Source organism: Ursus arctos, unplaced genomic scaffold, assembly GCF_023065955.2.
Source record: "Ursus arctos isolate Adak ecotype North America unplaced genomic scaffold, UrsArc2.0 scaffold_3, whole genome shotgun sequence".
NCBI lineage: Eukaryota > Metazoa > Chordata > Mammalia > Carnivora > Ursidae > Ursus > Ursus arctos.
Genome location: NW_026622985.1, coordinates 8126988 through 8142829, shown reverse-complemented (window position 1 = coordinate 8142829; position 15842 = coordinate 8126988). Strand labels below are relative to the sequence as shown.

The 15842-nt window shown below is 55.4% G+C and overlaps 1 protein-coding gene across 17 annotated transcripts in view; it reads right to left on the bottom strand.

The window, feature by feature from the left end:
- Nucleotides 1-561: 561 nt before the first annotated feature.
- Nucleotides 562-15842, bottom strand: part of TNS3 (tensin 3) — a 214607-nt gene continuing 199326 nt past the window's right edge. For all 17 annotated transcript variants that reach the window (XM_026501953.4, XM_026501970.4, XM_057304562.1 and 14 more), the window contains 6 exons: nt 15431-15508; nt 14639-14713; nt 6180-6348; nt 4553-4621; nt 4425-4451; nt 562-3162 (listed from right to left, as the gene is read on the bottom strand). In XM_026501953.4, coding sequence (XP_026357738.2) covers nt 3018-3162; nt 4425-4451; nt 4553-4621; nt 6180-6348; nt 14639-14713; nt 15431-15508 — 563 coding nt within the window. In that variant the 3' untranslated portion in view covers nt 562-3017. The remainder of the gene's footprint in view (nt 3163-4424; nt 4452-4552; nt 4622-6179; nt 6349-14638; nt 14714-15430; nt 15509-15842) is intronic.

The following is a 15842-nucleotide window of genomic DNA, read 5'->3' as shown; positions in this document are numbered from 1 at the left end:
ATTCGAGTTCAGCCCCAACGCGGTAGATGCCCGGAAAGTCCCCTCGGGGACTGAACAAGAAAACAAATCAGGTCCTGGGAGCAACAGCACACACTGCAGTTCAATTCTTAATATCTCTGAAATTTTCAAAGGTCTCTGGGTGAAAATTTTAAAATATATTCCTAAAGGCAAAACATAGGTGAATTTATAACCGAATCCAACGCTCCATAAGAAATCCACTTCAAACTCCCAGTGAAACACGTGCACAACCCACGTGCATGCACACGCACGCACACACGTGCCGGCACACACGCACACACGTGCACACACACAGACACACGCACACACGTGTTGGCACACACGCAGGCATATGACACACGTGCAGGCACACACACGTGAACGCAAGCACACAGACACACGTGCAGGCACACACACGTGCAGGCACACGCAGACACACGTGCAGGCACACATGTACGCACACACGTGCAAACACGCAGACACATGCACACACGTGCACACACACAGACGCTCACGCCCTTTGGGTGCTTCATCCAACGCACGAAATGCCTGCCTCACCGACGCTTTCCCACGTTTATAATTTTATTATACTCTGAATAGAGATGATATTTGAAAAGCAGAGAAAATGACTATACAAAGGGTTTATAGAACATTCATTTACATACTGGATATATTCTTTACAATATAAGAAAAGTAAAAATACCCACTAATAAGTAAGGCAGCTAAGGAGACATGAGGTCTTTGACGCCGAGGATACACACGGAGACCCTCAAATGCGGTGAGACTTACCACGGTTATAGGTTAACACTGGAGGAATACAGCATCGGGTTAATGAGCGGGTTAAGGGGACCCTGGCTATGACGCGGGTGGCGAGCAGGTCCCTTGACCTCCCCGGGACAGGAGCCCATGCCCAATGGCGCCTGGAGGCCAGGTGCCAAGGAAAGAGCTTTCCACGGAGTGTCCCCGAGACTGCGTGGGGGTGGGGTGGGGCTGGGGCTCCCTGCCATCTGAGCCCCAAGTTCATGGATTCCTCTTGTTCTGTGTGATGCACGTGTAACACAGGAAGAAACCTGTCGTACCAGCTCGTCAGGAACCGGGGAATCGGCTTCCCTCAGCTCCATAGAGGGAGCAAACTTCCTGACGCCGCGGCCACTGCGAGGAAAAGCCACAGCTGGCCGGTCCGTCTCAAAAGCAAGGGAGTGCGGCTTCTTGAATGCTCTGACAAGGACTGCACGGGAGGCCCCGATGCCTGCGTCATCCGCCAGCTCGTGCTTCTCTATCCCACGCCTGTCCGCACTCTGGTTTCTAAATGAGCCCTCTCTTCCTTCATCGGAAGGATGAGGGACCTGACCTGCGGTCTTTGGGTCAAACTGGGTAGAAGCCACCTCGGGATGAGGCGCCTCTTGGGGACGGCACCTCAGGTCCCCTGGGCCGAATTTCTGCCACGAATGGAATCCTGAGATGCCAGCTGCCTCTGCCGAGGACCAGGCCCGCGGGGCCGCTGGGAGACGCCAGCACGTTCCCGCACAGCCACACCAACACCTGTCAGGGAAGAAGGTCCGCAAAGACCAAGGCAAACATTTGGCACAGAAATGAGGCACTTATGTTTGGGGCGTCAATAGGAGCTAGACGGTGGACCCGTACACCTGCTTTCAGCAGCGCCCCTGCGACTCGTGGCCTCCAGCTCTGCGAGTCGCCACGTGACCCACTTAACACAGAGAACTCACAACGCACGTTTCCACCCCCGGTGTGGTGCCCTCTGGCCACTCCTGGGGGGCCTGAGAGCTGGCCTTGATTTTGGCAAGTCGGGCAGAGTGGGCAGCTCCCGGGGGCCCAGAGCCGCTGTGCGGGAGGAGACCGAGCCTCCAGTACGCGTCACCAGCCCCACCTCCCGGCTGGGGGATGCGCACGGAACCCTTGGCGTGAATGGCACCCCGACTCGGTCGCTTGGGGGATGAAGAGGAGCGGCTCTCAGCTCAGAAGGGCTGGGAGTCCTCATCTTCCTCATCTCCCTCCTCTGCTCAGGATGCCAGAAACAGGATCCCAGTGGGGGCTGCAGAGGCAGGGACAAGTGGCCAATGGCTCATGGAGGGTCAAGAACAGCTGTGGAGATCAAGGCCGAGTCTCCAGCCATATGTAACCGACCCTCCGGAACCTTCCACCCCAGAAAGGACGCCATCCGCCGTCCGGACGGGAACCGTCCACAGCAAGCGTTGGGGTGGTCAAGGCTGCGGAGCCTGGCCCGTGGGGGACGCAGCCCTCGGTCGTGGGCATGGGCTCGGCTTGGCAGCCCTCAGCAGTAGGACCCCGTCCTGCCCAGCAATTTATCATAAATAATTTGGCATAAGTAGAATATAAATTACAGGAAAAGACATTTCAAGTCCATGTTCCTTCTCTCAAGGACAACATGCCGTTCGGAGCCAGAATGTGAGGGGGAGGCTGGCGCCACTGCCACCCGCCGGGCAGGGGGCTGTTGGGCAACACGGTGCCCCTCCCCAGGGACCGGGTGGCCCTCCTGGCCCTCACAGCCATCGTGTCACCCCCTCGCTCGTGCCCCCAGAGTTCTGGAAGGGCCTGACCTGCACAGACCTTCATCAAACGTGCGTTCCCTTCTCGGTGATAGCGTCTCTGTCGTGGAGGAGAGAGGCCTCCCCCCACCGGGTGCTGGGTGGACGGGAGCCCTCCGCATTGCTGATGGCACCGCCAGTCACCCAGGGCCACTGTGCAGGGGCCGGGCGCCCTCCTTCACACAAACGCCGGCGTGCAAGGAACACGGGGGCCTGTGTCCTTGCACGGCCCCTGCCAGCGTGGAGCCCAATTTCCTCCACCCGGGAAGCGCTTGGCTACAGAGACGTGTCGGTGAACAGTCTTTCAGGAAAGGACAGTAGGCGGGGGGCCGTGTGTCCCCGTGTCCGCGAAGCCGGGGGAGCCCCTTTCCCTCCCGGGGCTGGAGCGGCAGGCTGGCCAGCTGCTACACAGCGGACGCCGCAGCCCCGCTCCAGGCTCTGGCTGGGCGGGGCTCAGATCTTCTTCGGGGAGCCGATCATGACCTTTGACACAAAGTTGACGATGGCACTGGCAGGCTGCTCTGGGTCGTGCTCCGCGAATAAGTGGCACACGTTGTCCGTGCCGCTGCCCTGCTTCCGGGCCACAAACCCGAAGACTCTGCAACAGGAAGGAGTGAGGTCAGAGCGCCAGCGTCCCGCAAGGCCCAAGCGTGGGGGCAAACCTCTGTCTGCTCCTTCCTGCACCACCGCCACCTCTACCCGCCACTCATCTCCAGACACCTGCCCACCCCCCAAACCTCGCAGGTTCCAGCAGGTGCGCGCCTGGCCATCGCCCCAGGCCACTCCTGGCCGGAATCCTGCAGACACGGGTCAGTGCAGGTCCCTGAGCCCCCACCCGGTCAGTGGCCTGACTCCCAGGGGAGGCCGGGCTCCTCAGGTACTGGGGTGGGGCCATCGGGTCACATGGGGGCACAGGTGAGGGCCGCATGTGGGCCCTGCCTGGACGTCCACACTCCCGCCCTCGGGAGCCAGAGCTCTCCTCTTGGGCCTCCTACACCCCAGTTACAAACTACGCGCAAGTAAGGGAACGGTTTAAAGAGCAGCTCATCTGTTAGAACAACTGGAGCCCTTCTCCGAATGGGCCTTCACGAGTCCTGAGCCTCACACGGGACGTCCGTGGTCCCCGGAAAACTCTTTCTGCTCCTTCTTAGAAAAATGAAGGATTCTTTTGTTCCCCTGGAGCGGTATCCCAGCCAGGAGAGGGCCTGGCTCAAGGAACCTGGGGTGGCACATTCCACGCAGGGAGCGCCGTCAGGCCCGCATGCCAGAGCGTGGGGCCTCCGAGCGCTTAGCCGATCCCGAGACAAACAGGAATGTGAGCCAGGGATGCTAGAATAGGATCCTAGTGGTCTGACCTATTCCTGGCTGTCAGATTTAGGTTACACGGAGGAAGCCGGGCTCGGAGTGCGAACAGCTCTGGAAGGTTCTGGGAGCATCGCTGCCTGGCGGGACTGGCCTGCCGCGGGGCCATGGCAGGCGGGAACCGTGCTCCCTCTGAGCCTGGGAAATGCTGAACACCGTGTCACTCTTGCTCACATAGAGAAGTCCTTCCTCCACCCTGACCTCGGGGCACCTGCAGTCCACGCCTGCCCTGAACAGCCCGAAAAGCCGTGCAATCCGTTCCACGCTTTTTGCGCCACACGCCACGGGTCCGGGGTAGGTGTTGTGCCTCCGGGAAGAGCAGCAGGAAAGTGAACCCCGGGAGGCCCTTCCTACGCAAGGACACACTTTCGCTTGTGTTTATGGCACGAACCCGCTGGCATGATTCCCTCATTTCCTTACAGGAAACCTCTTTGGAAATCCGTAAGAAGACGCACTTTGGACCGTGGCAGGGAGGGCGCTGGCGTCCCGGGAACCTACCTCGAGCAGGGGCCGTCCGTGATCCACCTTGCAGATAAAAAGGAAAGGAAGAGTTAGGTTAGCTTCTTTATTAACGTAACGGGCCAGCGATGTACACACGCTGCTTGATACAAGTACAGATGTCTTACTTCCTGTCCTGTGGGTCCAAGGCGCAGAAAATCACGCTGCTCACGGGGTAGTGCCTCCGGAAGAAGAGCCTGTCGGGACACGGGGGGAGGACACGGTTCTGTTGGTGGGTGTGAGGGTGACCGTGGCGCAGGGCGCGGGCTCCCCCAGAAGGAGAATCGGGCGGAGGCCGACTCGATTACTAGTCACTTGGAGAGAGGAGCTGGGCATACGCCCGTCGGAAATGGGCAGATGGGACGCGGGGCCGAGCGGTGCTGGAGAAGCTGGCTCTTCGCAAAAGGGAGACACGCAGCGGAACATCGTGCACCTGCCAGCCGCGCGGAGGTCGGGACCAAACCCCGGAGCCCTGGCACAGCCCCGGAGGACAACCAGTGAGCCCGGCTTTCCTGTGCTCGGCCCGAGAACCGCAGACTGTGTCCAGTGAACTTTCCTCGCTGGGGACAGGGGGTCCAGGAAGGCCGGCCACTCAAGGACCAGAGCCCACATCAGATGGGAGGATGGAACTGACAGCACAGACTAGCTGTGGGGTGGGCTCGAAGGGAGGGTGGGGGCTGCCCTGGGGACTGGCCTTGTGCCCTGGGAAGCTCCTGCCATCCCCCTGCTTTTATGGCTGATGATGGTGGGCTGGGGCTCTCTTACTGACCACAGGGGGCTGTTTCCACAACAAATAAATAAGTGCATCGGAAATGCCTTTGACCCTGAGGTCAGGCGCTCCACAGGGGCAGGGGGTGGGGAGGAACACTCATGCAGCAGTCTGTGCACCTGACTGCTCCCCGGTTCGGGCTGTGGCCCTACTATGTTCCTGCCCGCAACCCTACTATGTTCCCGGGACACCTGCTCAGGGACGGCTCTGCTGAAAGCCACCGGAATATTACCCATTGTCTACATATTCAAGCACCATCCAGATAACATTAAGTATCATAACATACAATAGATGATCAAGAGTAACTATTACTCATATTAGTTATTCTCGATATATAATCGTTACATTATAATTAATTATCCAGATACTGAACTAATATCTAGAAGCTCACAGCATCACCTGAAATTGGACAACCGCCCGTCAGATGCAATGACACCGAACCAAAGACGGGCGGGTTCTGTCACAGTCTCCCAGTGTTTTTACAGAATCGAGTTAAAAGATTTTTGTGTTTAAAAATTATACTCGTGGGGCGCCTCAGTCGTTAAGCGTCTGCCTTTGGCTCAGGGTGTGATCCGGGCGTTATGGGATCAAGCCCCACATTGGGCTCCTCCGCTGGGAGCCTGCTTCTTCCTCTCCCACTCCCCCTGCTTGTGTTCCCTCTCTCGCTGGCTGTCTCTCTCTCTGTCAAATAAATAAATAAAATCTTTAAAAAAATAAAAATTATACTCCTGTGTGTGTGACTCTCAAAGGTCCAAGTCTCTCTCTCTCTCTCTCTCTTTTTTTTTACAATTTCACTGACTCCTAAGAAAACCTCTGGGCTAAATGCCCACGGTTTACGCGCAGCTCCTGGGAGGTCCTGAAGGCCAGGGACACACCAATGAGCGACATGTCCAGAGCCACGTCCAGGGGACGGGCAGGCTGGAGGGAGGTCTGACCCCGGTGCGCCCAGAAGCCCCGCCCGCAGCCCGGCGCCCAGGCACACTCACTTCCTCTGGTTGTCCGTCAGGGTGATGCCCTGGGCCGACACCTTGAAGTGCACGACCGTGCACAGGGGAGGTGGCTCCTGCACGAGGGTGAGGCTCAGGGCCTTCTGGACGGCCTGGTGGCCCGTGAGCGACTCCATCTCCACGGAGTTCAGGTACCACACGTTGCAGGCTGCAAGACACCCAGGGAAGCAGGGTGTTCACCGAAGGCAAAGCCCTCGGCCCCCCCATTCCATAGGCGTGGACGGGGAGGGACCAGGGACACACGTGCCCTGAGGCCCCATCCCAGGAGCCTCCCGCTTCTCCTGCTGCCACATCCCCAGTGGGGCTGGAGACTCCTTCCCAGCCTCGGGGCGGGTGTGGGTCCGCGGCACCACTGCAGGTCAGGAGACATGCGAGAGGGAAGTGTGAGAGCCAGAACCCCAAAGAACCATCTTGCACCGAGAGCTGGAAGTGATGGCGCCCGGAGGAGCGGGGGACGATGCATGAGGCGTGCGACTCAGAGCAGAGGCTGCATGAGGAAGGCACAGGTCAGCCCGTCCTGTCTGGGTTGCGTCCCAGCGCTGCCACGGGGCTGGGCGCTTCTTGGGGAAAGCAAACTGTCGAGCGTGAACAGGGCTTAGTAAAGAGCCCGACCAGCCCTCTGAGCCTGGATCCCTGCAGCTCACGCAGAAGCTGATGGGGGACTTTGGGGTGCGTGTGAGGTCAGTGTGACCGGAGACACTCGGACTCTGCCTACTGCTTGCTCCCCACAGGAGTCACAGCCCCACCTGTCCAGCCACTAAGAACGTGTCCTCCCGCGTCCTACCACCCCCAAGAACAGAGCCACCCCTACCATGCTGGACACCAGGCACCACGTGAGTGTCCGTGGCCTGCGAGTGGCTAGCTGTCCACGGCCTCCAGGCAAATGTTCAATTCACAGCTCATCTTCAAAGTTTGGGAGGCTCTGGGGCCTTGGAAGCCCCTGCTTCCATGAGCAAGACCCGGGTCTGCAAAGTTCATTGGAAAACAAAGCTCTGCCCTCGATCCTGGGGAGCTGAGCATGACAAGTGTGTCAGCCGGGGTCTCACCGACATCACGAGGTAAAGCCACCTGAATCAAATCATCATTGGAGCCACTGAAGAGGCCCAACTGGAAAGGTCCAGAATAAAGGGAAAGAGCAGATTCCAGAAAACCGCCCGGGAAGGATGCAGCCTGAGGCCAGCGGATGGGGTCTGCTGCGAGAGCGTGCACCCCACGGAGCCTGCCACGCTCACTGCTGGGAGCTACCCCACTTCCTCTATAGGACACAGTCCCCGAGCTCGCCATCAGCCGGGAGTTTCCTCCGAGACACCAGCTTCCCCCTACAAAGTTCCCTGAACCATTCCCTTGCTCTCACCAAGAGCAGCTCGAGATCGCACCCCTGCTCACACGGCCAGAAACGCAGTGCCCCGCCAGCCAGCATTTAAAGAGAACTTTCCAGCCCAAACACAACTGTTCCCGTGTCTCCAGGCTCCGCTAGCACTGCTCACTCTGACAATCCCTGCATGTCAGGCCGTGGCACTTTCCAGAGACTGTCTCAGCCCATCTGCACCTGTCCCGTGCAGGGGACACTGCTGCTGGAGACCCTGAGAAGTGGTCCAGGAGCCTCGCAGCCCCTGGGCGTCCAAGCCGCCGTGTCCTGACTCCCCAGCTCCGTCCTGCTGCTGTGGTGTCTACGGAGAAACTACTGGGTCCCGGGCATGCTCAGTGACAAACGCCTAAGGTCCCCGAGGGTGCGCTGTGGATTTTACCGTGAAGCATGTAGGCTGCGTCCAAGTGTCCTCGGCCACAGATAATGCCTGCCGACAATGCCACGTGCTCGTCCTGACGGCAGACGCACCTTCAGAAAGACGCACATGCACGTTCTCACCCAGAGGGATGCTCGGGGGCGGGCAGGAGTCGGAGATGCACCTGCCCCTTCTGGCTGGCCGGCACTGACTCGAGGGGAGCGGCAGGGCTGGGGGCAACCTGCACTCCACATGCCACCTGGACTTGAGGGGTTTACATGTGTCGTCTTGGGACAGAGCACGTGTCGGCCCATTACGACAGTGGCTGCCCAGTGCCCCACGCCTGCCACGCTCTGATGAACCGCTGAGTCAACCCGGAAGCCCTTCTGGATAACGTGGCCATGTTTAACAGGAGGCTTGGAGACATGCCTGTACTCGGGGACCCAGAGGTCCCACTTCTGAGAAGACTCAGAAGGGAAATCTTCCGTAACCACAGCAGACAACCAACCCAGAGGTGGGGATACTGGAGGCACGCGCTGACCGAGCAGGAAAACAGGGAATGGCTCAATGAACCCCACACGGAAGACCAAGCAACCAGCCAACGGCAGCCACGCCACGTGTACAGCGAAGAGAAGACGGGAGAGGTGAGCGTGGAGGCCACGGCCGACGCTTCCATGTGGTTCACGGGAAAGTCATAAAGACAGTGGGTCCAAGGTTTTCTCAGCACAAGGAGAACATTTCTTTGTTTTCCTCTTCGTATTGCATCTACGTGAGAAGACAGATGTGAGCTGAGCCTCCGGGGGGGGACCACTTCACGACTTAGATGATCAAACCCTCTCTCCCTGCACCGCAGGCCTGCACAGCGACGCTACGCCGATTACTTCTCAAAACCGGAAAAAACTTAGAGGTTGACGGGAAAGCAGAATAAAAACCATATTCGTGCTATGATCACAAGCATAAAAGAAAAAGTGTGTGTGTGCGCGGGAGCTGGATGGGTGCCTGGAAACTTGGAAGACCGCGTGATTTTGGAGGGCGTATATTCTGTTTTTGATCTCATTAGCATTACTGTGATGTATTTCCAAAAACAAGACAAGGAATTCTGATCTAACTAGAGTGAAATCCCACCAAACAGGCACAGCCTGGCTCTGCGCCAGGATGGGCGGCCACCAGCCCAGACCCCAGCTCCCTTGTGGCACCACAAACGGCCTTTTGATAAGGAGTCGGGGTTTGGGGAATCTCGCTCCCAAAGGCGGAGCCATGGGGTCATTCCTCAAAGCAGAGGAGGGAGGCTGCCACTTGCCAGAGCACAGCCGGGGGCAGGTCTGCTGAGCGCATGGGGCCCAGACCCCTGCTCTCCAGCAGAGGAAAGTGGGCCCGCACGGTCACTGGTGTTTGTCCACCCAGCCTGGCCCTCCGACAGCCAATTCCACCTGACTCGTGGTCCCGGGGGGAGGGGGGTGTCACCTCGTGGAGCAAGACTGCCTCGTGTGACATCGAACGGGGCCATGCCCATCAAACCCACGGGCAACAAAGCCCCAGGGACACACGGCCTCACCCAGCCCTGCCGCGTCCGGGAACTTGGGTCCTAAGGCAGCAATGCAAGATTCAGAAAAAAGACGTAATGCAGAAAGGTAGCCTCCCAAGGGCTGTTAGTAGTGCTGAGAAGCCAGAAACAAGCCAAACGAGCAGAGCAACCATAAGGAGCTCAATCACTAGATGGACCATTTCGCAGCCACTGCAAACGAGACCTACGTGGTGTGCAAAAAAACACAAACAACTGGGAGCCCAGAAACAGACCCACATAAATCAGCAGGGAGCCCGATTTGGGGCTCGATCCCAGGACCCTGGGATCATAACCTGAGCTGAAGGCAGACGCTTCATCGACAGAGCCACCCAGGCACACCTTCCCTTTTTTTTTTAACTTAAAGAACTCCTACTACTCTTATAAAGAAAATACACTATACAGTATGTAAGTTAAGGACACAGCCTTAACACTTCTAGGAAACGTGCCAGAGGTCTGGTCCTTCCTCTCAGGACGGACTCCAGCCTGCAGATTCAACACCACCAAGGAAGAGACCAAAGATGCCAACAGTCAGACACTAGAAGGACCCAGAAGGGCCTCAGTCACACGAGAGGAGGGGAAGCAGACAACGGGGTGTGCACCCTCGCTGGGGCCGCCCGCCTCTGCAAACGCTCCCAGGTGCTGTTTTCTCAATTTTACAGGGAGGGGACTCCACACGGAACAATTCAAGTCTCGGGGGTGAATGAGAAAACTCACAAAATTTAGTTTAGGAAAAAAAAAATCAATTTCCTTGAGGTGATCGCCAATGGGACAGTCTGACCGCCTTCCTGTGCTTTTTCCAACAACCGCGGGGCCTCTGAGAGCTCGCTCCTGCTCTGTCCTCACTCCAGCCACGGATCTGTGTCCTGATTCCACGTCTTGCCTTGTCACCCATGAAGTGAGCGCGGACATTTAAAGGACACAGGCTCCACGCCGTCGTGCGTAAATGCTAAGCTCAGATGTTCACATGAGCTCTCCAGGGCCCACCTCAAGTCCTGGGAGCTGCCACCCTTCAAAACAGCAAGTCATCCAACATTACTGATACCTGCCGTACGTTCTTCAACGAGGTACAAAGTCATACACCTGATGATAAGCCAGAGTAGAAGAAAAAGCTGTGATGTCTAAAAATAAGGGCCATATGGTTCCTAATTGTGATTAGCTAATTCACTGATCCATTTATTGGACATTTATTGGGAAAAATGTTTGACAACCACGAAGCTTAAGGAGAAACGCGACAGGCAGCTTGTCGTAAGATGATATTAAGGCAAGCACAGAGCCCAGAGGCATGCGGGGTGCGGTATAGCCCCAGGCCGAGTGCAGGGCTGCACCCGGAGATATTACAGAGGTGCCCAGCTGCGGCCCGGGCAGGGAAAGGGCGAGGCCCCCGCCATCAGAAAGGCCATTTCTCCTGGGCCAGGAAGAGCATTTTTCCGTGCAAACGTGGCAGGAATAACACCACCACAACCTATGTGAGTGACCACATTATAGTTCCCAAGGCAGTTTTCAGCGTCTGATTCACTTGGTCTTTGCAGTCACGCTGTAGGGAGAGATCATCATCATGGTTACGTTGAGGTCTGTGTGGCTGAGTGAGCTGCCAGAGGTCAAAACCGAGTGGCAGAGCCTGGACTTGAACCCAGGACAGACACGGCCATGCTCCTCATTATGGAGCTTCACGTTCTGACACGTTGCTGTTTGTGGCAAACCGTGTCCCCTTTATTTTGGACACACAGAACATATCCATCAAGGACGGTCTGAAAACAGTTCGACACTACATTATTTATTGTGGAACCAGAGAGATGAACATCAGCTGAGCAACAGGCATCGTCAGCGGGAGTTCCACAGAGAAAACTTGCACAGAAGAACCATGCACATTGTACAGAGGAAGTAACGAGAAAAGAGCGATAGATTGCATGGACGTCTGACATGGAGCCTTGGCTGTAAAAAATGCTACCGAAATGCGGTGCAGAAAGGAGGTATTTCTTGTTCAGGCCTCCAACCAGACTCCGAAATTCCTTCCCCAGACCTTTCTGAGAGCAAACGTCCACCATGGGGAACTTGGTTCCCTCACTGCTGCAGACCCACAGGAGCCCTGTGGACTCAGTCTTGTCAACAGCCCTCTTACCCTGGGGCCACTAGGGCTACATCGCACGCTGCAACAGTGAGCAGTGGGATTGCACTTACAGCATGATGCAGGAAGCGTCAGTCCCTTTCCTGTCCACCAGAGGACAGTCACACTTTGGAACTAAAAGTATAATACGGTGCACATTAGCAGCCCCCTAAGTGAAATACCTAGGTATAAATCTAATAAAACTATGTATAAGAAATATTTACAAGGGGCGCCTGGGTGGCGCAGTCATTAAGCGTCTGCCTTCGGCTCAGGGCGTGATCCCAGTGTTCTGGGATCAAGCCCCACATCGGGCTCCTCTGCTATGAGCCTGCTTCTTCCTCTCCCACTCCCCCTGCCTGTGTTCCCTCTCTCGCTGGCTGTCTCTCTCTCTGTCAAATAAATAAATGAAATCTTTAAAAAAAAAAAAAAAGAAATATTTACAAGGAAAACTATAAAACTTGGGTGAAAAATATGAAATAGCTAAATAAATGGAGAGAGATTCCACGTTCATGGATAGGAAGACTCAATTTTGTCAAGATGTTGGTTCTTCTCAACTTGATCTATAGACACAATAAAATTCCAATAAAAATCCCAGCAAGTTATTTTGTGGATATTGACCAACTGATTCCAGAGTTTACATGGAAGCAAAAGACCACGATTAGCCAACACACGACTGAAGGAGAAGCACAGAGTTGGAGGACGGACACTACCCGACTTCAAGCTTTACTGGAAAGCTAGTAGTCAAGACTGCGTTACTGACAAAAGAGCAGATGAAGAGATCAATAGAAAACAACTGGGAGCCCAGAAACAGACCCACATAAATCAAGTCTGCTGACTTTTGGCAGAGAAGCGAAGATAACACAATGGAGCAGAGATCGCGGCTTCCATAGAGGGCGCTGGACCAGTGGACACCCACATGCAAAACAGAGACCGTAACACAGACCTCACACCCATCACAAACACTGACTCACAGTGGGCCGCACACCTGAATATAAAAGGTAAAACTATAAAACTTCCAGAAGACCACAAAGGAGAAAACCCAGATCATCTTGGGTTCGGTGATAAACTTTTTAGAGACAACATAAAAGGCACAGCCCGTGAAAGAAGGAAATGATAAACCAGATGACATTGGAATTAAAAACTTCTGCTCTGCCAGAGACAATGTCAAAAGAATGAGAAGATGAGCCACAGATTGGGAGAAAATATTTGTAAAAGATACGTCTGATAAACTGGTCTCCAGAATACACAAAGAACTCTTAAAATTCAACAACAGGAAAACCACTCAAAGAATGGACCAAATTCCTTAACAGACATCTCACCAAAGAAAGTATACAGGCGGCGACAATGGAGAGATGATCCATGTCACATGTCATCAAGGAAATGCAAATTAAAACATCAATGGGATACCAATGCACACCTACTAGAATGGCCAAAATCCAGAACCCTGCCGACAACAAATGCTGGCAAAAATGTGGAGCAACAGGAACGCTCGTTCATTGCTGGTGCGAATGCAAAATGGTGCAGCTCTTTTGCAAGACAATGCTGGTTTCTTACAAAACAACATACCAGCAGGACCTGGGCAGCTTAGTCGGTTAAGTGTCTGCCTTCAGCTCAGGTCATGATCTCCTGGGATCGAGCCCTTGTCAGGCTCCATGCTCAGCGGGGAGTCTGCTTCTCCCTCTGCCCCTCCCCCTTGCTCATGCGCTCATGTATGCGCACTCTCTCTCAAATAAAATCTTTATTTTTTAAAGATTTTTATTTATTTATGTGACAGAGAGACAGCCAGCGAGAGAGGGAACACAGCAGGGGGAGTGGGAGAGGAAGAAGCAGGCTCCAAGCGGAGGAGCCTGATGTGGGACTTGATCCCGGAACGCCGGGATCACACCCTGAGCCGAAGGCAGACGCTTTAACGACTGCGCTACCCAGGCGCCCCTCAAATAAAATCTTTAAAAAAACCCACAAAACTAAACTAAACATACTCTTACTATGCAATCCAGCAATCACGCTCCTTTTTATTTACCCAAAGGAGCTGAAAACTCATGTCCACACGGAAACCTGCCCATGGATGTTCTAGCAGATTTGTCGCTGCCAAAAGTCCTTCAGTTATGGGGAACGGAGGGGTACGCTGTGGTCCGCCCAGCTGATGTAAGATCATTTGGCACTAAAAAGCAATGAGCTACCAAACCACGAAAGGACATGAAGGAAACTTCTATCACTAAGGGACAAAGTCAACCTGAAAAGGCTACAACTGTATGATTCCAACTGCAAGACATTCTAGAAAGGGCAAAACTATGGTAGCAAGAAAAGGGTCAGCGTTGCCAGGTCTGGAGGGAGGGCGTGAGCAGGTGGAGCACGGAGGATTTTTAGGACAACGGAAGTACTCTGAGTGATACTCTGGTGGTGGATACACAGCCTTGTGCATTTGTCCAAACCCACAGAACGAACACCACCGAGTGAGCCCCAGTGGAGACTCTGGACTCTGGGTGATAACGACGTGTAACCCAGGCTCACAGATCGGAACAGATGTACCCGGGATGCTGTAACGGGGAACGTCGTGCATGCACGGGGCAGGGGGTGCAGGGGAAACCTCTATACCTTCTCTCAATGTTGCCGTGAACCTACCACTGCTCTAAAAATTTTGTAACGTCTATTAATTTAAAACACAGGTGTCCAGGGAAGCTCGCCGTCTGGGGGTCTGTGTGACCCTCGGTGGCGGGCAGCAGGGGCGAAACCGTCGGCCTGCTGAGTCAGGCCCTTGAGCGCTTTTATACTCACGGCCGAGGGGGCCGGCCCCCCCACATCCCGGCTCCCTGCCTTCTCCCCAGACGAAACCCAGGACGTGGTTTTCTCCCACAGCCTCTGGTCTTGTTTGCAGTGGGGACATTTTCGCCCACACTGTCTGCCCACACTGGCTGTCGCACCCGGCCTGGGGGCTCCCGGAAAGGGAGTTTCTTCACACACACACAGCAGGAAGGAAATCCGCAGACCCAAGGTGACCCCCTTCTGCCCAGGGACGAGGACGGGGCGCATGGAGCCAGCGACTGACCTGCCCCTTGCTTCAGCAGCTCCGCGGCTGAGTTGGCCGCCGTCTGGGGAGCGCTGTCGGCTATCTCCAACGGATCTGCGGGAAGGAGTGAGAACACGCAGAAATGAGTCCAGCTCACTGGAAAGAGTCTTCACGACGCGGTTAGACTCGGGCCTGGATTCCCAGGCAGTGACCTGCGCTGTCTCATGGTGACGACAGCGCCGGGCCTGCGGACCCCAGCCCCGCGTTCTGTGCAGGCGGGGGCGCCATAGTCCAGCAGCATGCCTTTCTCAGCTCTTAGGAACGACTGCAGAAGGTAAATCACACTTACCTATGTTGTAAATTAAGCACTATGGAATCTAATAAAATTAATACCACCTAGGAAGCTGGGAAATAGGGGCCAAATCAAGCCGTTACGCAGTGGGTGCTTTTTTCCCCTAATTATAGACATTTTCAAACAGCCATAAAGGCAAAGAGAATAGTTTGTCACCTAAGCTCGAAAATAGCAACGTCTTGCTGATTTTGTAGAATTGTAAAAATTAATGCAAGTGTCTCCCTGAAGGTCTCTGGGTACAGCTGCTTTCTATCCAGGGAAGCCATTCACAAAGCCCATAAGGTGATGGCGTCACTCAGGGCTGCCTCTTGTCTGCCAACGTGGGTGGGCTACACGACACTCTTTGGGGTTACCCACAGGGCAGACGACAGAGGAAGACTCCGGTCTGACTTCTGTCGGCGGGTCCTCACGGACCCAACACCGCCGTACCCGACATGCACGCGGACAGCCAGAGCAGCGCGGAGGACCCGACGGCATACCTCTGTCTGGGATGAGCAGCTTGCAGGGCAAAGCCAAGGGCGTGATGGAATGCTGACACACCAAAGCCGTCAGGCTCCCTGCCAACGAAGAGAGCAGACGGGCGTTAACGCCGCCCTGAACACCGCACCGGTGAGCACTTATATTTTTAGCAACTAACACGCTCCGTTACTGCGGGACTTGGCGCAAAACTTCAGTGAAGTGACCAGTCCAGCAAAGCAGCTAAGAGCTCGGAAAAGGAACTGCAGGTGATTCTCGGCCGAGACACGTAGGCACTGATTTATAAAAAGGAAGTCAGCCATTGGCTGAGTCTGAGACAGACCAGGGGCCTCCGTGGTCCCTGCAAGTTGCTCCTGGAGGCCAGGACCGTGCGTATGGGCGTCTTCCCAACAAGCCTGCGAGGTCGGGAAGGGC